The sequence below is a fragment of the Staurois parvus genome, unplaced genomic scaffold, assembly GCF_062004578.1.
Source record: "Staurois parvus isolate SC_StPar_1 unplaced genomic scaffold, SC_StPar_1.0 ptg000071l, whole genome shotgun sequence".
Lineage (NCBI taxonomy): Eukaryota > Metazoa > Chordata > Amphibia > Anura > Ranidae > Staurois > Staurois parvus.
The window spans coordinates 4,538,109-4,559,773 of NW_028317867.1; the positions used below are offsets into that span (position 1 = coordinate 4,538,109).

The 21,665-nt window shown below is 46.8% G+C and overlaps 1 protein-coding gene across 2 annotated transcripts in view; it reads left to right on the forward strand.

Annotated features, from left to right (window-relative positions):
* The first annotated feature begins 13,955 nt into the window (after positions 1-13,955).
* The window catches only part of PAICS (phosphoribosylaminoimidazole carboxylase and phosphoribosylaminoimidazolesuccinocarboxamide synthase), a 71,804-nt gene continuing 64,094 nt past the window's right edge, over positions 13,956-21,665 (forward strand). Inside the window, exon 1 of one of the 2 annotated variants that reach the window (XM_089669282.1) lies at positions 13,956-14,530. In XM_089669282.1, coding sequence (XP_089525408.1) covers positions 13,978-14,530 — 553 coding nt within the window. In that variant the 5' untranslated portion in view covers positions 13,956-13,977. The remainder of the gene's footprint in view (positions 14,531-21,665) is intronic. The other variant, XM_089669283.1, reaches the window with a different exon arrangement.

Consider the following 21,665-nt stretch of genomic DNA (forward strand, 5'->3'; position numbering starts at 1 on the left):
CTGGGCAGGGAGGGGTTAACATGAGGGGCAATCAAAGGGTTAACTGTGTGCTGGGAGTGTTTTACATAGGGGGCCATGTCAGTGTGCTTCACTGTAAGCACTCTGCTTTGGATGGCTGTACTGTGCACAGCCATCCAAAGCAGTGTGCCCGAGATGACAGGGAGAACTGTTAGTAAACAAAATAGTTCTCCTCCCCGTTGGAGATCGTCGGAAATCACCGGGCGCCAAGTAATCACAGGGCGGGACCTGATGATTGACAGCTGCGCCTGCGAATTGCGGTACGCGTGGCTCGCACCCACACCCTACCCAAAAATGCAAAATCAAATATATATATATTTGATTTTGCGCACCGTGCCGCCCTGCAGCAGTATTTCTGTTATAGGGTGGTCGGGAAGCAGTTAAAGTGGTTGTAAACCTTTACATATACCCAGTGAAGTGAATGGTCTCAGGTGATACACAGAGGTGAAACAAATCCTTCTACATAAGTTATACCTGTTTATCTAAAGCCGGCCTTTCCCTACATCCATCCAAAGTGCAGAATTTACACAGGATCTCTCAGCTCCAAAAAGCAGGGGGCGGAGAGTTGAAGCTTCATCAGGGAGGAGAGCTCTGAGAGCTGACTGGAGGGAAGGGACACCCCCCACACCCCCACCTTCACACAGCACACAGGGACAGAGCTAGGGTTGTCACCTCATCCCTTTAAAACTGAACACATATTAATTACACAGGTTCTGAGGATAGGTAAATGCAGATAAGGCACTAAGTGAGTTTAATTACCACCTTAATCAGCGTCAAAACCTTTGTAATTAATATCTGTTCAATTTTAAAGGGTTGAGGTGGCAATCCTAGACAGAGCTGAGGCTGTCAAGCACAGGCCTTGCCCTCCCGTCACCCTTTTTCTCTTGGTGTCAGGAAAATGTGTCAGAAGTGATTTATGCTTATGCTGGATTGAGACAAGCACACACTATAGAGGGATATGCTTTGTTCATATTTAATATCAGGGGTTTAAGCTTAAAGGGCAAGAAAACTTTCCCATATGCGTTCCTTACCCTTCCCCACCCTCATAGTAGGTGTACCCCATATACCCCCTGAAAATCAATATACTTACCTAGAACTTGCTCCAAGGCCTGCAGCATTGTTTACATTCCTCAGCTGGCTTTCTGATCAAATGTCTGTGTGTGCACTCAGTTAAGTCCCATACACTTCCATGGGGCTGGTACATGGATAGGCACCGTCGGATGAGGAATGTAAACTATGCGCACTCTAGATAAGTATAGTCATGTTTTTTTTTCCTTATTCAAATATTTTATTAAACATAGCAAAATTAGTGATTACAGATCTAGAGATTGCAAGTATATAAACTCAACGGGAGATAACCACAGTAACAGTAGTAGCTCAAAGAATGCCTAGAAGGCGTTTGTATATGTTAGGGATGCAACACCTAAAATTATGAACAATAATAATATCAATATTCATTAAAAGAGTATAATGTAGACAAGTTTATACATTGGTTGGTATTTTAGAAAGCAACATGTCAAGGTGTGGTTAGTGTTATGTGATGAATAGTATAGCAATTCGGTTAAGGGAAGTATTTCTGATATATTTGTTTGCTTAACCGAAACATCCCAGAGAATGCATTAAATTCGTAAACCGAGGTACACCTGTATCTTGATGTCAATATTAAGCAGGGAGATGTGTCTATAGTTGGACCAAGAGTTAGGCTTGGGTAGCATAGTAATGATGGCTGTGAGGGAGTCCGGTCCGAAAGCCTGGTCTTTTAGTAAAGAGTTAAAGGCCCTGACTAAAAGCAGGGCTAGAAGGCCAGCAAAACGTTTGTAATAAGAGGCTGTAAAGCCATCTGATCCTGGGCATTTATTGGTTTTAAGAGATTTAATTGTATTTATTACCTCTAAGTCAGAGTTCGGCTGCTCTAGAGACGTGTGTTGTGACAGTGTTAAAGTTGGAAGTCAAAAGGTTTTAAAAAAGAGCTTCAGCTTTGGATTCCTCAAACAAGGTTTTTGCTGAATAGAGGTTTGCAAGGTGTTTGTGAAACACTCATAGGATGTTCAGAGGGTTACTTGTATATGAATCTCTAGCCATTTTCAACCGAATAGGTTTGCGTGGTTAATGTAGGTTGCGGAGAATCAGGGCTAGGAAAGTATCAGGTTTATTGGCTTTCATGTAGTGTCTGTGTCTGGACCTATGGAGCACTTTTTTGGCAGATTCAGTTAAGGGGGAAAAAGTACAAATAGGGAAAATAGGTAGTTTAGATACCCCCTGCCTTTTATCCCCCTTTATTGCCTGAACTGCTTTTTCTCCTACCCATTCCCTTTATCTCCTAATTTAGTCTCAACCAGGCCCCTCCAACTCAACCCTTCTTGCCCCATGTATGCCTTCACCTCCCAGATAATGCACCCCCCACTATCACTGGACTGACTTTCCCTTAGGCTGGCCATAGACGGGCCATTTATCGGCCGAATTGTTGGCCGATAAACGAAAAATCGGTCGTTGCCATTGCCGATGCTGCCACCAACGTCTACGAAAAACGGAAGTTTTTCGTGGATTTTTCAGCATGACCGATAAAAATAAACGAAATACTCTGTGTTTAGTATCCCTGGACACAAAACATAATGATGAACAATAATCTACCAGTTTCCAGAATGCAACCTGTACATAGTGGAAGATATTAATAGTACTATAAAACTGAGTGTAAGGGAGGGCCCAATACAGTCATAAAACATGGTGACCTCCCAGCCACCACACTTTGGTCAGATGGTCTCTGGCAACTCCCCTTTGATACGACAGAAAAAAGGAAATGTCAGGACCCTCTGACAGCTCTCATTTTAACATAAACCAAGGAACACCTAGCGGACATGAGAGAGCCACTGCAACATTTTTGTTTGGACAATTGGACTTTGCTAAAACCAAGGACTTTGCATGTATTCACTTTTTAATTCTTTGTTGCTTTATGGTACAATGGTTCTCAGGTTGTTGGCACCTAGATTGTAGCCCTGTCAGCTGGAAAACCTTTGTGCCGGGTGCAGCTAAGAGTGGCATTGTTGCGCAAGTGACAGCTTGTTGTGAAATTGGCTGGTCCTTGGTCATGAGTTGTGAGAAGGGTAGGGGTCGGGCACCACGTTCTTCACATATTGGCTGGTAGCGTAACTGGGATAGTTTTGCATTAAAGCATTCAGTGCAGCATTAGGAATTAGCTCTGCACTGAAGGATTGTAAACTTTGTGGAAACAGTCCTTTAGAGACAAGCTAGTGAATATTTTTGTTTTTTTAAGAGACATACAGTAACAGCTCCTTCCTATCACTGCTTTCGTTCTTTTTTTCTTGCAAATATGCCTGGCTCAGCAGAATACAAGAGGATGAGCAAAAATGATTTATGAGTGTGCAACAAGAGGAATTGACATTGGTGACAAGAATTGTGAATGTTTGATTCATGCCCTGCAGGAGTGATATCCAAGCAGACCAGAACCCCGGGGGAACCTGGAACCGAAGAGGTTCCCGCTATCCCTGAGCCCAGTAGTATAAATACAGCCTTGCAGGATGGGCAAACAGAGACTGACACTGGAGTACCGGTGAATGTCACCTCCAACCCGCAGCATGAGCAGGTCAGCACCAGAGCGCCTGTAACCAGCATAGACTCTTCTCAAATGCAGGAAACGCTAGGCAGTGGATGAGAGAAGCTGCGCAGAGGGAGGCTGATTGCCGTCACGAACTGGAGATGGCTAGGCTCCAGCAGCAGCGCCAGGCTCAGAACCTCGGTCCCTAGAGCACAGGGAAGCCTCTCTGCCTTTGGGCTTAGCAGCTAAATTTCCAGTAATGGAAAAGGACAGTGAAATTGACGTGTATCTATCATTAGCACCATCTGCTCTAAGCACAATGGGCTCGGTACCTGATACCAGGGCTGCTAGGTAAGGCCCTGGGTACTTATGTTGCATTGCCAGTGGAGTAGGACAACAATAATGAGGCCCTAAAGGACTCAACTCTCTGAAAGTATCAGCTAACCCCAGTATTGTACCGGAAGCAATTTAGGTCTTCGCATAAAAGGGCCTGGGGACTCGTACATGGATGTGGTAAGTCGCTTATGCACCATGTTCTGGCAGTGGACCAGAGGCTTGAAAGCCGATTCCTTTGAGTCCCTGGATGATTTCATGGTCTGAGATCGGCTCCTACACACCTGTCCTGTAGATGTCAGACAGTTTGTGTTGGAGAGGGTACTAACATCTGGATGAACAGCATGGAAGAAGAGTTGCCAGCTGCAACTCTTCTTCCATGCTGTTCATCCACAGGAAAGCTCAGGTAACCACCGCCAACCAGTGTGGGCAACCAGACCGTAACTGTTTTCTGTGACACAGGAGCAGAAGTCACATTGGTATCACCAGAGGTGATAGAAAGGACATTATCCCAGGAAAGTTTCTTACCCTCACTGCAGTTGGGGGGGACCGGTTCACGCATACCCTGTGCTAATGTATTCATTGATTGGGGTACAGGAACTGGGATGAGAGGTGAGAATCTTGGATGAAATCCCCACAGCCATTCTGTTGGGTACTTATTTCCTACTATGGACCTACTAAGATCACCTGCCCCCACGGAACTCTCTGAACATACCAAGGTACTGTGTGCAGATGTCGGGTTAATATTTAGGCAACCTGTGGCTGGACAGAGGGAGAGGGAGGGTGGAATGGAAGTACAGGGTTTTCCCTCTCCTAAGGAATGAGAAGAGATCCTCGTGCATGTGAATGTAACGGACTCATGTTTAATTGATGGTACAAATGTAAATGTTAAATGTGATGATGCATTGCCAATATTGCTGGTCGCTTGCAGTGCTGTAAGGGCAGCTGAGGTGCAGGCTTTGGTTTCAGAAGAGCAGGAGGAGGTTTCTGGCCCCTCTCCTTGTTCTGACTTCACCTCCATTGAGCCTAGCTAGATTTAGTCTGGAACAAAGCTGTCTTTGCCACAGGACAGCTTGCTGGTTCCATCTTTGAGAAAGCACTGCAGACAGATCAAACCCTAGAGCAGTTCAGAAGTCTAGCTGTTTGCCCTTCTGCTGAGAATAACAAAAGGTTGACTGGGACCATAAGAAGCTAGGCTTAAAAGGTCTAGAGCAGCAATGGGCAAACTACGGCCCGGCAGACCTTTTAATCTGGCCCGCGGAGCGTGATACTGTCAGGATGGCTGTCAGGATGTGTGTAGGCGGGGCAGCGTGACGAACGTGAGAGGAGCTAGGCTCCTCTCACAGTCCGCCCTGAAGACCGGTGTAGCATGAAAATCTGTCTCCTATGAGGATCTGGTCCCCTCGACGTATCTGCGCATGTGCCGGAGATCGCCGATCGGCTGCTAATGCCTGAAACTGGCACATGCGCAGATACGTCGAGGGGGACAGATCCTCATAGGAGACAGATTTTCATGCTACACCGGAACGGTGCGGGAACACGGCGAGAGGAACGCGCGGAGCAAAGGTAAGTGAATTGACACAGGGGGGACTTAATATGGGGGATGAATTAATATGGGGAATGAATTACTATAGGGGGGATGAATTACTATGGGGGATGAATTACTATAGGGGGGATTAATTACTATGAGGGATGAATTACTATATGGGGGATGAATTACTATATGGGGGATGAATTACTATATGGGGGATGAATTACTATATGGGGGATGAATTACTATGGGGGATGAATTACTATAGGGGGGATAAATTACTATGGGGGATGAATTACTATATGGGGGATGAATTACTATAGGGGGGATGAATTACTATGGGGGATGAATTACTGTATGGGGGATGAATTACTATGCTTACTATGGGGGAATATTGCTATACTTACTATGGATGACACATACACATCATTCATCTACTCTTGGTCCGGCCCCCGGGTCCAATATATGAACCCATTGCGGCCCTCAAGTCAAAAAGTTTGCCCACCCCTGGTCTAGAGGCAAGGAGCTTCGGGACAGAAAGAGTTAATCAGCTGCTCATTGTGTCCAGTCAACCTAGGGGACATGTATTGAAGGTGTCACCCGACATGGCCTGTGAAGGTCCATTGGAAAAACTAGAGCCAGGGAAGAAGTCAAACAAAATTGTTTCTGGCTTAGCTTTAACCACCCACAACATCCCAGCACAGCACATGTCACGGGCAATGGCAGTACTCCTGAATTGGAGAGCTAGGGGCGCTGTTAGAGTTGGTAGCTAACCCTCAGCGGGTGGACTTAAGCCTTCAGCTCAAATTACCCTTCTTTTCAATCCAGGTACATCAGCTGCTAGCAATGGTTATGGTATATGGTGTCTGGGTTCAGGGAAACCCTGAGAGGGTACGCCATGCCATTCATGAGACGGACAGCAGGGTGTATCATTTCCTCACACATTCGGCCCATCTTGTCTCGCAGGAGGCGCAGATAAATTGGGCTAGAATGACCGAGGGAATGCTGCAGTCAGAGGTTCAGAAGTTCTGCAGGGTCTGGGGGTCACCAGTAGTCCCAGCCCCCAAAAGGGATTAGATGACCAGGCTTTGTGGAGACCTTGGAAAACTGAACACCAGCCCTGTGGTTGTGGCCTACCCCATGCCCAGGAACCATGAGGTATTAGAGCAGCTGGCAGGTGCTTGCTGCCTAACCGTCATAGACCTGAGCAGAGGGTATGGGCCAATCCCTCTAACACTCAGGATGAGTCAGCCTTCACCACCCCGTGTGACTTGCCTGAATTTACTGTAAGACTAGTTGGGGTTAAATATTCCATGTGTTTGATAGTTTCAATACGGTGGAATCATTAGGCGGTGAAGTGTGCTTCCACAAGGCAAGATACACAAACTGGCTGCATTGACCAAATGAATGAGTTCTTATACGCTTTGAAAGAAAAATTGCCTTATTGAAGCAAAAAAAACCCCTGGATTTCTAGGAATATTGCAGTCAGTAAATCTCTGGGTTAGAGTATGTACCTGGGTCCAAAAACTAGGTAGATGAGGCATGACCAGAATACGTGAAACAGCTCCGCTTGGGATGCATTGCACCACCACCAAAAGTCTGGAGCATTCAGGTAAATGGAGTGTAGAAAATGCGGGGTGCACTACCATCTGGAGACCAGATTGTATCCAGCTTCCTGGTATTTATTACTGATTGGAAAGAACAAAGAAAGAACTTTGGACCTGGCTTGAGGCGCAAGTTCAGTACAAAGGTCAGATTTCCACTGATCCAAGAATCTAAGTGTGTTGTGTGATATTTCTGAGATAATTTTTACAAAAATGAGAGGGAATGAGGAAGTGGCTCAAAGGCCCGACATTCCCATACAACTGCTGTGAGAGAGCACTCAAACAGGTGTAAAAAAATTTGAAAGTTGTAGGATCTGTAGTGGTCCCAGCAAAGCAAAAGAGGGAAAGGATGGGTCTGTTAACATTTGATTGGTTGAAATCTAGTTGGAAGTATGAAGGAAATGGGAGTGCAAAATGTGTATGCTGTGAGGTCAGTATGTAAATTTGCATTGTCTTGGTGACCTGGAGTAAAATCGGGATGCTCCAAAATTGGTATTAAAGGAGATGGAGGGTGATCCTATACTTGATAACAGTGTTCCTACACTGTGTGTGGAAATAATAGTTAGATGGGATTGTACTTCCATTTGCGCTATAGATGGGCACCATAAAAGTCATGAGAGCAAAGTGCTGGGGAGGGACTGCTCCGTGAAGACTTACTATTTCGTTTAGAAAGTCGGCATCAGTCCAGAGCACTTGTGAGATGGGGGACCACATGACAAAGTTAATTACCTGGCAGCGCTATCCTACCAAGTCATTAAGATAGTGTTTTGAAGAAGGCCAAGGGGATATGTGTAGAGATTATTTGCAAGAGGTAAAAAAATCTGAGGGAGACTATTTTGTTTTAACATTATTTCTACCTGTCCATAAGAAGCAGTACCAGGCACAGACTGCTAAATCAGGCCGAAATTTGGTGAGCAGGGAAGAGATCTTTATTGTGTACAGATTTCGTTTGGAAATGTCTCTAGGTAACAGGATTACAAAATATTTAATATGGGATGGGTACCATTCAAATTGGAAGCTCTCTTGTAGTGTAAGCAAAGTACGGTTTGGAATGGTATGGTTAGAAGCTGCAGACGTTTGGTAACTATTATGAAAGTTTGAAATTCCACATAATGGGTAAATTTAGCCAGAAGGTTTGGTAATGGGATTACTAAGAAAGAACAGCAACTTGTCTGAGTATGCAGATATCTGTGGATACACTGCCACAATGTATACCAGTTATTTTAGGGTTTGCTCAGGCAGCGTGCAGAAGGGCTCAAGGATGACTATAAAAATGAGCAGGGACAGGGGACAACCCTGTTGTGTTCCATTTGTTATAACACATCAGCACTTTACAATATAAAGGGAGACAATACAGTTCAATACAAGAGGATTAGGAGGGCCCTGCTCATTGGAGCTTACGATCTAAGAGAGAGAGGCTGGTGATTCAAAAGGTAAAAACTGTGGGGGGTGAACTGACAGGAGGAATAGAAAATTCCATTATTAGCGGAAGGCATAATAGGCTTCCTTGAAGAGATAGGTTTTCAGAGATCGCCTAAAAGTGGACAGAGTAGGCGATAGTCTGATAGATTGGGGTAGAGAGTTCCAGAGGATGTGGAGGCTCTGGAGAAGTTCTGGAGATGAGCATGGGAGGAGGAGAAAAGGGAGCTAGAGAGCAAGAAGTCGTGGGAGGAGCAGAGAGGACGGTTTGGGTGATATTTGGAGACAAGATTGGTTATGTAATTTTTCGGCAGAGTTATAAATGGCTTTATATGTTATTGTTAATGTTTTGAATTTTATTTGTTGGGCAATGGAAAGCCAGTGGAGGGATTGGCAGAGAGGGGTGGCAGATATAGAACGGTTAGTAAGGTGGATGAGTCTGGCAGCAGCATTCATGATAGACAGAAGAGGGGATAGCCTGCGATTAGGTAGGCCAATGAGGAGGGAGTTGCAATAGTTAAGGTGAGATATAACCAGGGAGTGAATAAGTTGCTTACTAGTTTCCGAGGTTAAAACGGTCGTATCTTGGAGATGTTGCGGAGGTGAAGTCTACTAGATTTGCACAGTGATTGGGTTTGGGGCTAAAAGGACAGTTGGGAGTCTAGGATTATACCCAGTACCCTGGCATGAGGGGAGGGATGCATTACTGCTTACTTGGGCGGAGGGTGATGAGTATTGCAGACCTTTTCAGCGTCCAAAGACAGAAAAATGGCTTCATCTGCCTTCAATAAGGGTGAGTGGACCTGACCATTGGCATGGATAGTTCCATCTGTGTCCTCTCTAGTGGGCATGAAGCTCACCTGATCTCTCTTCTATCTACAGAAAGGTTCTCTTCTCTTTCCTCTGCACAGACAAGTCCTCTTCTCTCTCTCCCTCCTGTGTAAAGACAGGTCATCTTCTCTCTCCTGTGTACAGACAGGTCATCTTCTCCCTCCTGTGTACAGACAGGTCCTCTTCTCCCTCCCTCCCGTGTACAGACAGGTCCTCTTCTCCCTCCTGTGTACAGACAGGTTCTCTTCTCCCTCCCTCCCGTGTACAGACAGGTCCTCTTCTCCCTCCTGTGTACAGACAGGTCCTCTTCTCCCTCCTGTGTACAGACAGTTCCTCTTCTCTCTCCCTCTTGTGTACTGATAGGTCCTCTTCTCCCTCTCCGGTGTACAGACAGGTCATCTTCTCCCTCCTGTGTACAGACAGGTCCTCTTCTCCCTCCCTCCCGTGTACAGACAGGTCCTCTTCTCCCTCCCGTGTACAGACAGGTCATCTTCTCCCTCCTGTGTACAGATAGGTCCTCTTCTCCTTCTCCTGTGTACAGACAGGTCCTCTTCTCCCTCCTGTGTACAGACAGGTCATCTTCCCCCTCCTGTGTACAGACAGGTCCTCTTCTCCCTCCTGTGTACAGACAGGTCCTCTTCTCCCTCCTGTGTACAGACAGGTCCTCTTTTCCCTCCCTCCTGTGTACAGACAGGTCCTCTTTTCCCTCCCTCCTGTGTACAGACAGGTCCTCTTTTCCCTCCCTCTTGTGTACAGACAGGTCCTCTCCTCCCTCCTGTGTACAGACAGGTCCTCTCCTCCCTCCTGTGTACAGACAGGTCCTCTTCTCCCTCCTGTGTACAGACAGGTCCTCTTTTCCCTCCCTCATGTGTACAGACAGGTTAACTTCTCTCTCCCTCCTGTGTACAGACAGGCCCTCTTCTCCCTCCTGTGTACAGACAGGTTATCTTCTCCCTCCTGTGTACAGACAGGTCATCTTCCCCCTCCTGTGTACAGACAGGTCATCTTCCCCCTCCTGTGTACAGACAGGTCATCTTCCCCCTCCTGTGTACAGACAGGTCCTCTTCTCCCTCCTGTGTACAGACAGGTCCTCTTCTCCCTCCTGTGTACAGACAGGTCCTCTTTTCCCTCCCTCCTGTGTACAGACAGGTCCTATTTTCCCTCCCTCCTGTGTACAGACAGGTCCTCTTTTCCCTCCCTCTTGTGTACAGACAGGTCCTCTCCTCCCTCCTGTGTACAGACAGGTCCTCTCCTCCCTCCTGTGTACAGACAGGTCCTCTTCTCCCTCCTGTGTACAGACAGGTCCTCTTTTCCCTCCCTCATGTGTACAGACAGGTTAACTTCTCTCTCCCTCCTGTGTACAGACAGGCCCTCTTCTCTCTCCTGTGTACAGACAGGTCATCTTCTCCCTCCTGTGTACAGACAGGTCCTCTTCTCCCTCCCTCCCGTGTACAGACAGGTCCTCTTCTCCCTCCTGTGTACAGACAGGTCCTCTTCCCCCTCCTGTGTACAGACAGGTCCTCTTCTCCCTCCCTCCTGTGTACAGACAGGTCCTCTTCCCCCTCCTGTGTACAGACAGGTCCTCTTCTCCCTTCCTCCTGTGTACAGACAGGTCCTCTTCCCCCTGTGTACAGACAGGTCCTCTTCCCCCTCCTGTGTACAGACAGGTCCTCTTCCCCCTCCCTCCTGTGTACAGACAGGTCCTCTTCCCCCTCCCTCCTGTGTACAGACAGGTCCTCTTCCCCCTCCTGTGTACAGACAGGTCCTCTTCTCCCTCCCTCCTGTGTACAGACAGGTCCTCTTCTCCCTCCCTCCTGTGTACAGACAGGTCCTCTTCCCCCTCCTGTGTACAGACAGGTCCTCTTCTCCCTCCCTCCTGTGTACAGACAGGTCCTCTTCTCCCTTCCTCCTGTGTACAGACAGGTCCTCTTCCCCCTGTGTACAGACAGGTCCTCTTCCCCCTCCTGTGTACAGACAGGTCCTCTTCCCCCTTCCTCCTGTGTACAGACAGGTCCTCTTCTCCCTTCCTCCTGTGTACAGACAGGTCCTCTTCTCCCTTCCTCCTGTGTACAGACAGGTCCTCTTCTCCCTTCCTCCTGTGTACAGACAGGTCCTCTTCTCCCTTCCTCCTGTGTACAGACAGGTCCTCTTCTCCTTCCCTCCTGTGTACAGACAGGTCCTCTTCTCCCTTCCTCCTGTGTACAGACAGGTCCTCTTCTCCTTCCCTCCTGTGTACAGACAGGTCCTCTTCCCCCTCCTGTGTACAGACAGGTCCTCTTCTCCCTCCCTCCCGTGTACAGACAGGTCCTCTTCTCCCTCCTGTGTACAGACAGGTCCTCTTCTCCCTCCTGTGTACAGACAGGTCCTCTTCTCCCTCCCTCATGTGTACAGACAGGTTAACTTCTCTCTCCCTCTTGTGTACAGATAGGTCCTCTTCTCCCTCTCCGGTGTACAGACAGGTCATCTTCTCCCTCCTGTGTACAGACAGGTCCTCTTCTCCCTCCCTCCCGTGTACAGACAGGTCCTCTTCTCCCTCCCTCCCATGTACAGACAGGTCATGTTCTCCCTCCTGTGTACAGATAGGCCATCTTCTCCCTCCTGTGTACAGACAGGCCATCTTCCCCCTCCTGTGTACAGACAGGTCCTCTTCTCCCTCCTGTGTACAGACAGGTCCTCTTCTCCCTCCTGTGTACAGACAGGTCCTCTTTTCCCTCCCTCCTGTGTACAGACAGGTCCTCTTTTCCCTCCCTCCTGTGTACAGACAGGTCCTCTTTTCCCTCCCTCCTGTGTACAGACAGGTCCTCTTTTCCCTCCCTCTTGTGTACAGACAGGTCCTCTCCTCCCTCCTGTGTACAGACAGGTCCTCTCCTTCCTCCTGTGTACAGACAGGTCGTCTTCTCCCTCCCTCCTGTGTACAGACAGGTCCTCTTCTCCCTCCCTCCTGTGTACAGACAGGTCGTCTTCTCCCTCCCTCCTGTGTACAGACAGGTCCTCTTCCCCCTCCCTCCTGTGTACAGACAGGTCCTCTTCACCCTCCCTCCTGTGTACAGACAGGTCCTCTTCCCCCTCCCTCCTGTGTACAGACAGGTCCTCTTCCCCCTCCCTCCTGTGTACAGACAGGTCCTCTTCTCCCTTCCTCCTGTGTACAGACAGGTCCTCTTCTCCCCCTCCTGTGTACAGAGAGGTCCTCTTCTCCCCCTCCTGTGTACAGACAGGTCCTCTACCCCCTCCTGTGTACAGACAGGTCCTCTACCCCCTCCTGTGTACAGACAGGTCCTCTACCCCCTCCTGTGTACAGACAGGTCCTCTACCCCCTCCTGTGTACAGACTGGTCTTCTTCCCCCTTCCTCCTGTGTACAGACAGGTCCTCTTCCCCCTTCCTCCTGTGTACAGACAGGTCCTCTTCCCCCTTCCTCCTGTGTACAGACAGGTCCTCTTCCCCCTTCCTCCTGTGTACAGACAGGTCCTCTTCCCCCTTCCTCCTGTGTACAGACAGGTCCTCTTCTCCCTTCCTCCTGTGTACAGACAGGTCCTCTTCCCCCTTCCTCCTGTGTACAGACAGGTCCTCTTCTCCCTTCCTCCTGTGTACAGACAGGTCCTCTTCTCCCTTCCTCCTGTGTACAGACAGGTCCTCTTCTCCCTTCCTCCTGTGTACAGACAGGTCCTCTTCTCCCTCTCCTGTGTACAGACAGGTCCTCTTCCCCCTCCTGTGTACAGACAGGTCCTCTTCCCCCTTCCTCCTGTGTACAGACAGGTCCTCTTCCCCCTTCCTCCTGTGTACAGACAGGTCCTCTTCTCCCTTCCTCCTGTGTACAGACAGGTCCTCTTCTCCCTCCCTCCTGTGTACAGACAGGTCCTCTTCTCCCTCCTGTGTACAGACAGGTCCTCTTCTCCCTCCCTCCTGTGTACAGACAGGTCCTCTTCCCCCTCCTGTGTACAGACAGGTCCTCTTCTCCCTTCCTCCTGTGTACAGACAGGTCCTCTTCCCCCTGTGTACAGACAGTTCCTCTTCCCCCTCCTGTGTACAGACAGGTCCCCTTCCCCCTCCTGTGTACAGACAGGTCCTCTTCCCCCTCCTGTGTACAGACAGGTCCTCTTCTCCCTTCCTCCTGTGTACAGACAGGTCCTCTTCCCCCTGTGTACAGACAGGTCCTCTTCCCCCTCCTGTGTACAGACAGGTCCTCTTCCCCCTCCTGTGTACAGACAGGTCCTCTTCCCCCTGTGTACAGACAGGTCCTCTTCCCCCTCCTGTGTACAGACAGGTCCTCTTCTCCCTTCCTCCTGTGTACAGACAGGTCCTCTTCTCCCTTCCTCCTGTGTACAGACAGGTCCTCTTCTCCCTCCCTCCTGTGTACAGACAGGTCCTCTTCCCCCTCCTGTGTACAGACAGGTCCTCTTCTCCCTTCCTCCTGTGTACAGACAGGTCCTCTTCCCCCTCCTGTGTACAGACAGGTCCTCTTCCCCCTCCTGTGTACAGACAGGTCCTCTTCCCCCTCCTGTGTACAGACAGGTCCTCTTCCCCCTGTGTACAGACAGGTCCTCTTCCCCCTCCTGTGTACAGACAGGTCCTCTTCCCCCTCCTGTGTACAGACAGGTCCTCTTCCCCCTCCTGTATGGGTGGTCATGTGACAGCTGTGAGCCGCTTTATTCTGGGCCGGGTTAGTCAGGGAGCAGTGTGGTTGCAGTGCATGGAGGCCGGGCTCCCATTCATTAGCAGTAGTCGCCTGGTTTCCTTGGTAACACAGCTGCCTGGGGAAGGCTCGGAGTGGCAGGCCATGGAGAGAGCGGCGCCATGGACGGAGCCGGAGGTGCGGGCTCTGATCGGGATCTGGTCAGAGGAGAGTATCAGGCGGCAGCTGCAGGGCACCCTGAGGAATAAGGGGCTCTTCATGTACATCGCCCTCCGCATGAGGCAGCTGGGCATCTACCGGGACTGGAAGCAGTGCCGCTCTAAGTACAAGAACCTGAAGTACGAGTACCGAGCCCTGCGGAGCAGTACCCGGGAGCCCGTGCATAAGATCCCCTTCTACGACGAGCTGCACGCCATTCTGGGCACGGAGAGTGCCCCCCAGGGGGGCCCTGAGGGCGTGATGGAGGAGGAGGAGGAGCTCGGGCCGGAGCCGGCTGCACACACAGGTAGCGGCACAAGCGATTCCTTCATTAAACCAGCTGGGTCTCCATACACAGCACGGCCTGCATCTTACTACGGCGACATCTACTGGCCGCTGGCTGGAAGTGCAGGTGCCCCTCTCTCCCCATTCATCAGTACCAGGGCCATTCCTTTCATTCATTTCTCTCTTCTCATCAGGACTTTCAAAGGCATCTTTCAACTTTTTGTAAAAAAAAAAAAATCATAAATGCACACATATTGCAGAAAGGAAAAAAAACGTACATTTATTATTTTTTGCGCTAAAGAATGCATTACATTTGACTTACCTGGTGTGTCCAGAACGTAATGAGAATGATGTTTTAAAACTCTTTTAGTGAAACGTTTTACAGTTGAACACTGTCTCTTCAAAGTGTGCACCTTGTGAGTGTACATGATTCTCCCAGCAACTTTTCCGTTCTTCATAGCATCCCTAGAAGTCTTCAGGTGGGATGGCATTCAGAGCCTGTGTAGTGGCTCTTTGGACGCTATCCACACTACCAAAATGGTGTCTGTTTCTAACCCTTCTTCACCTTTGGGAATATGAAAAAGTCGCAAGGAGCCAAGTAGGGTCTGTAGGGTGGCTGGGACAGCACCTTAATGTGTTTTTCAGCCAACAACTCTCTGACAGCCTAATTACTGTGACTCTGTGTGTTGTGTGATGAAGGATCCAAGTTGAGTCAATCTCAGGATGCATTTGAAAAACTCTCAAGCAACCAAGAACTTCCCAGTAAAATCTTTGATTCACAGTTTGACCAGTAGGTACAAATTCCTTATGGACAATTCCATGTGAATAAAAAAAACAATGACCCTTGATTTGACTTTTGATTTGCACATTCAAGCTTTCTTCGGGCGAGATGACGTGGTTGTGTGCCATTCTGAACACCCAGGATTCATCTCATCTCCCGTGATCACTCAACTCAAAAAATCAGGTTCTCTTTCCAAATGGGCCAACAGGTCTTGGCAAATGAGTTGACCGTGTTCCTTTTGATCTGGTGAAAAGTTCTTTGGAACACGTTTTGTACGCAGATTTTACATATTCAAATCCTGAGTCATAGTTCATGAACAATTAACTAATTCCCTTTTCCTTTGCAATCTTTCTGATAGTGAGCCGTCGGTCACAGTTGAGAACTGACCTTACTGCATCCACATTCTGTTCCATTTTTGAAGAGGGGCGTCCTGATCGTTGTTTGTCTTCAACACCCACTCGTCTTTCCTTGAGGGCCTTGTGCCATTGGTACACTTGTGCAGATGATAGCGCAGCTTCTCCATAAGCTTTCCTTGCCATTCCAAAGTCCTGATGCACTTTTACCAAATTTCACACAAAATTTTATTGCATACCGCTGTCCCAAACTTGCTTTAATACGAGGCACTTGAACAGGGCGTCACAAAAAAAGGCTGTCTCGATTCTGAGAGGGTTGGAATGCAACTGATCAATATTCTAATGTATACCCCACCCCAAGTGTCCATGGCTAGCTTCTCCCTTCACAGAGCCCTTCTTGAGTGTAGGAACTTCATTCTCATTATATTCTGGACACACCTTATATTCTATCTACCTAGTTGACTATTCCTGCAGCCTCAAGTGTGTACAGAGGAAGCCCCCATTCATGCTAGTGCATTTTCTCATACAGTTGCTGTGCTGCACAACAATGGAAATCACATTACTCTCTGTGGGGCCTGTTCACATGTTTTCTGAAAAGGTTTGGTGCAGTTCATGAAGATTTTGCCCCCTAGACTTCAATGGAAAGACATCAAAAGCGCATGTAAAACACGTGTATGTACATTTTTTTGGTAGAGTTTTTTTTGTACATAAAATCCAGTCTCCTAGGAAAGGATGCATGAAGCATGAAAAACCCATCAAATATGTGCAAAGTTGCACTGAAAAACGCATAATACTGCAGCTGTGCTAGTGTGAATCAAGTTTTACAGACCTTTAGGTTAGCGCTTAATATAGGAAACAACCCTCTGAGTGGGACTTTAGAGGCATATATAAACACAGGTTGTAAAACTAATAAAATACGTTTTTATTCATATGAAACCTATTATTTTTACAACCTGTGTTTATATGTGCCTCTAAAGTCCCACTCAAAGAGGGTTGTTTCCTATATTCTGTATTTTTTGGGGGATGATGGCACCATCCAACACCACACCAATATTTAATTGTAGGTTAGTACTTTGCTAATGTTTGCTTTTATTTTATTTTTTTTTGTTTACCGTATTTTTCGCTCCATAGGAGGCACTTTGTTCCCCCCTCAAAATGGGGGGGAAAATGTCAGTGCGTCATATGGAGCGACCGGTCCAGTATTTCCACCGCTGCCACCGTGTCAGAATACCGGGCTGGCCACTCAGCTCTTCTCTGCAGCAGGACCTTACCTGTTCCTCGGTTCAGCGCTGTACAGGCTTCCCGTGCTGGCATCTTTAGTGTGAGCACCCGGCTGTAACAGATGACACATGACAGGTCCCAGAAGACGCCGGGCCATTCACAAAGCGCAGCGCTTCTCGTGCTTGCATAGTGGGCACCCTATGTCAGCCGGGTGCCCACACTAAAGGGAGGACAACTCCGCGGAAGTGGGAGCGGGTACCTGTCAAATTCAGGTACCCACTCTCCCTCCCTCCCCAAAGGTCCGCAGTCCCTGGTCATCCCCTGTAGTGTCTGCAGTCTCTTGGTCATCCCCTGTAGTGTGTCCGCAGTCTCTTGGTCATCCCCTGTAGTGTGTCCGCAGTCTCTTGGTCATCCCCTGTAGTGTGTCCGCAGTCTCTTGGTCATCCCCTGTAGTGTGTCCGCAGTCTCTTGGTCATCCCCTGTAGTGTGTCCGCAGTCTCTTGGTCATCCCCTGTAGTGTGTCCGCAGTCTCTTGGTCATCCCCTGTAGTGTGTCCGCAGTCTCTTGGTCATCCCCTGTAGTGTGTCCGCAGTCTCTTGGTCATCCCCTGTACTGTGTCCGCAGTTTCTGGTCATCCCCTGTACTGTGCCCGCAGTCTCTGGTCATCCCCTGTACTGTGTCCGCAGTCTCTGGTCATCCCCTGTACTGTGTCCGCAGTCTCTGGTCATCCCCTGTACTGTGTCCGAAGTCCATTGGTTCAGAATATTTTTTTTCTTGTTTTTCGCCTCTAAAACCTAGGTGCGTCTTATGGAGCGAAAAATACGGTACATGTTTTAAAGATCCATTTTAGTCCTGGAGATTACATAGAACCCCCAAAAACATCATCATATATTTTCTGAAAGTAGACACCCTAGAGAATGGGAAAAAAAAAATAGCTGGTCCAATTTTTGTATGTCGCAAAATATTAGTGCAACGTTTTAGGAAATACAAAATTTCAGTACAAAATACACTACAGTTAATTTTGAGGCGCACAAACGCAATAGTTTATCCAATATTTTGGTAAAATATAAAAGATGAGGTTGCACCAAGTCAATAGGTACCCAAGGGGGGAGATTTACTAAAACTGAAGCACACAGAATCTGGTGCAGCTGTGCATGGTAACCAACCAGCTTCTAGGTTTTAGGCTGTATTCACACTTGAGTGATTTGTAGCTTGAAGCTCAAAGCTCCAAAAACGCTCAAAACTTAAAAAAAAAAGCAAGCAATTGTTCTCTATGGTGCCTGTTCACACCTGATCATGCGAACAGACACCTTAGAGGACAATTGTTTTTTTTTAAGTTGATCGTTTTTGGAGCTTTGAGTTTCAAGCTACATATTGCTCAATTGTGAATGCAGCCCATTGTCAAATCTTATTTGAACAAGCTGAAGTTAGAAGCTGATTGATTACTATGCACAGCTGCATCAGTTTAAATCTCCCTAAGATGTAAGACCCTAAAATTGTGCGCACCCATGAAAGAGTGACAAACTTCAACCGCTGATGTCTCACCTGTCCTTATATTAAGCTGATGGAATGCAGATCGCATTCCATCAGCTTCTTCCCTAGCCATCCTGGCTGGGTAAAGTGACACGGGAACCCTGGAGTGATGTTTTACATGTGCTTCTTCATCAGTAACAGGAAGGGAAGGCCAACAAACACCTCCCTCCCCTCTACCTGGCAGCACCCACCATGCTCATCCCGGGTCCATTGATTGGGTCACAGAGCCTGGGAAGTATACTGGGGCACTCGTGAAGGAGGGAGACAGCTGTTACCAGGGTGTGTAGAAGCGAGCAGTTATGACTACCTTTTAACTCCCAGCAGCTGCAGTGTAAAACTACTGGCCCCTCCCACCAGACATGGTATGCTTGCATTGCATGGAGAAGCACAGAGATGCAGTAATTACATCACTGGTTCTAAAATAAGGTCTATAATAAAAAAAGATTTTATTAACAATTGGTGTTAGCATTTTGATAAGAAAGGAAGAACCAGGGAAGGCAAATATATACTCAGACTAGACTTCAGATTTAACTTCAATGCCCAGAAGCTAGTAGACCGCTTCCACTGGAGGCTTCTTATACAGGTATTTTGCTTTTAAAACCATTGTTCTTTTTGTACTGTAAGCCAGGTTAGTAAGTGCTGTGCGTCTTTGTTTTGCTCATTGTTTTGCTTTGTTACACCCAGATACATACTGTGATTTTACCCAGCTGTCCCTAACATACTTTTTTGACAAACATTTGTTTAATAACATACTGATTTGTACAAGAAAAATTGAAATCAGTCAGATTTTTTGAAATATAATAATAATTTTTATAATAATAATTTTTATTTTTACACATTTCCATAGGCAATGTGGGCATACGTCTTCTTTCAGTTTGGTGGATAATGCCTTTCATCCTCATCTGGGTTTTTTTGGTTAGTTTCAGGGCATTCTCTCTTTTTTTTCTCATCTCCTATGAAAACCCTTTATGATAGAAAGAAGGGCTAGTAAATGAATACAAGTATAGGAATGGTTTTCAAAAGTATTAATTTACTACTTCCTCTGTAGTATGAAATAAAAATAATTTAGTAGTAACATAATAGTGCAATTTTCTATGAACTAGGAAAAGTGTGCAGAATACAGTAGATAGAAACCTGACATTTTAACAGTGGTGTGTAGACTTTTTATGTGATGTAACAAAATGACAAAGACAAATAATTTCAGAACTTTTTCTATCTTTAATGTGACCTATAAACTGTAAAACTCAATTGAAAAACAAACTGAAATCTTTATAATATAGGATATAGCAATCATATTAAATAGGAGTCAGTACACACCTGCCATCATTTAAAGTGCCTCTGATTAACCCCAAATAATGTTCAGCTGTTCTAGTAGGTCTTTCCTGACATTTTCTTAGTCACATCCTACAGCAAAAGCCATGGTCTACAGAGAGCTTCTGAAGCATCAGAGGGATTTATTGTTAAAAGGTATCAGTCAGGAGAAGGGTACAAAAGAATTTCCAAGGCATTAGCTATACCATGGAACACAGTGAAGACAGTCATCAAGTGGAGAAAATATGGCGCAACAGTGACCAAGAACTGGTTGTCCCTCCAAAATTGATGAAAAGACGAGAAGAAAATGTGTCTGGGAGGCTGCCAAGAGGCCTACAGCAGCATTAAGAGATGCAGGAATATCTTGTATGTACTGGCTGTGTGGTACATGTGACAACAATCTCCCGTATTCTTCATATGTCTGGGCTATGGGGTAGAGTGGCAAGACGGAAACCTTTTCTTATGAAGAAAAACATCCAAGCCCGGCTAAATTTTGCAAAAACACATCTGAAGTCTCTTAAAAGCATGTGGGAAAATGTGTTCTGGTCTGATGAAACCAAGGTTGAACTTTCTGGCCATAATTCCAAAAGATATATTTGGCGCAAAAACAACACTGCACATCACCAAAAGAACACCATACCCACAGTGAAGCATGGTGGTGGCAGCATCATGCTTTGGAGCTGTTCTTCTTCAGCTGGAACTGGGTCCTTAGTCAAAGTAGAGGGAATTATGAACAGTTCCAAATACCAGTCAATATTAGCACAAAACCTTCAGGCTTCTGCTAGAAAGCTGAACATGAAGAGGAACTTCATCTGTCAGCATGACAACGATACAAATCAACAAAGGAATGGCTTCACCAGAAGATTAATGTTTTGGAATGGCCCAGCCAGAGCCCAGACCTGAATCCGATCAAAAATCTGTGGGGTGCTCTGAAGAGGACTGTGCACAAGAGATGCCCTCGCAATCTGACAGATTTGGAGTGTTTTTGCAAGGAAGAGCGGGCAAATATTACCAAGTCAAGATGTGCCATGCTGATAGACTCATACACAAAAAGACAGTGCTGGAATAAAATCAAAAGGTGCTTCAACAAAGTATTAGTTTAAGGGTGTGCACACTTATGCAACCATATTATTTTAGTTTTTTTTATTTTACTTCCCTCCATCTAAAAGATTTCAGTTTGTTGTTCAACTGAGTTGTACAGTTTATAGGTTACATTAAAGGTGGAAAAAGTTCTGAAATTATTTATCTTTGTCTCTTTTTTTACATCACAGAAACCTGACATTTTAACAGGGGTGTGTAGACTTTTTATATCCACTGTAGGTAAGGTTGGGGATATAAAAAAACACATTTGTGATTGATATACCGAAGTATCAATAAGAAATAGAAGCAATGTGTACAATGTTGTGATGAATGGATAAATTAATATTTTCTATGAGCAGAAGAGAGATGATAGAGGGTGTGACAACAGACAGTATCCACAAGAGAGAATTGCAGAAGGTGACCATGACCATGGGCAGAATATGCAGGAAAGCAGTGTGGAGGGTATGACAGTAGGCAGTATGTGCAGGAGAGAAATGTGTTGGAGGGTATAACAAAGGGCAGTATCTGCAATGGAGAAGTGCTGGAAAGCATGACAATTGGCAGAGTGCGCAGAAGAGAAGTACAGAGGGTATAACAGCAGGAGAGCTGTGCACAGATATGACAGTGGGCACTATGTGCAAGAGAGAAGTGATGTAGGGCATAACAATGGGCAGTGTGCACAGAAGAGAAGTACAGAGGGTGATACAGTATGTGCAGGAGAACTGTGCAGAGGTATGACAGTGGGCAGTATATGCAGGAGAGGAGTACCAGAGGACATGAAAGTGTGAGGTATGTGCAGGAGAGGATTGTTGCATGGTATGACAGTGGGCAGTATGTATGAGAGAGAATTGCCAGAGAGTAAGACATTGGGCAGTATATGCAGGAGAGGAGTGCTCAAAGGTATGACAACAGGCAGTATGTGGAGGAGATGAGTGACAGAGGATATAACAGCGGACAGAATGAGCAGTAGAAGAGCACTGGAG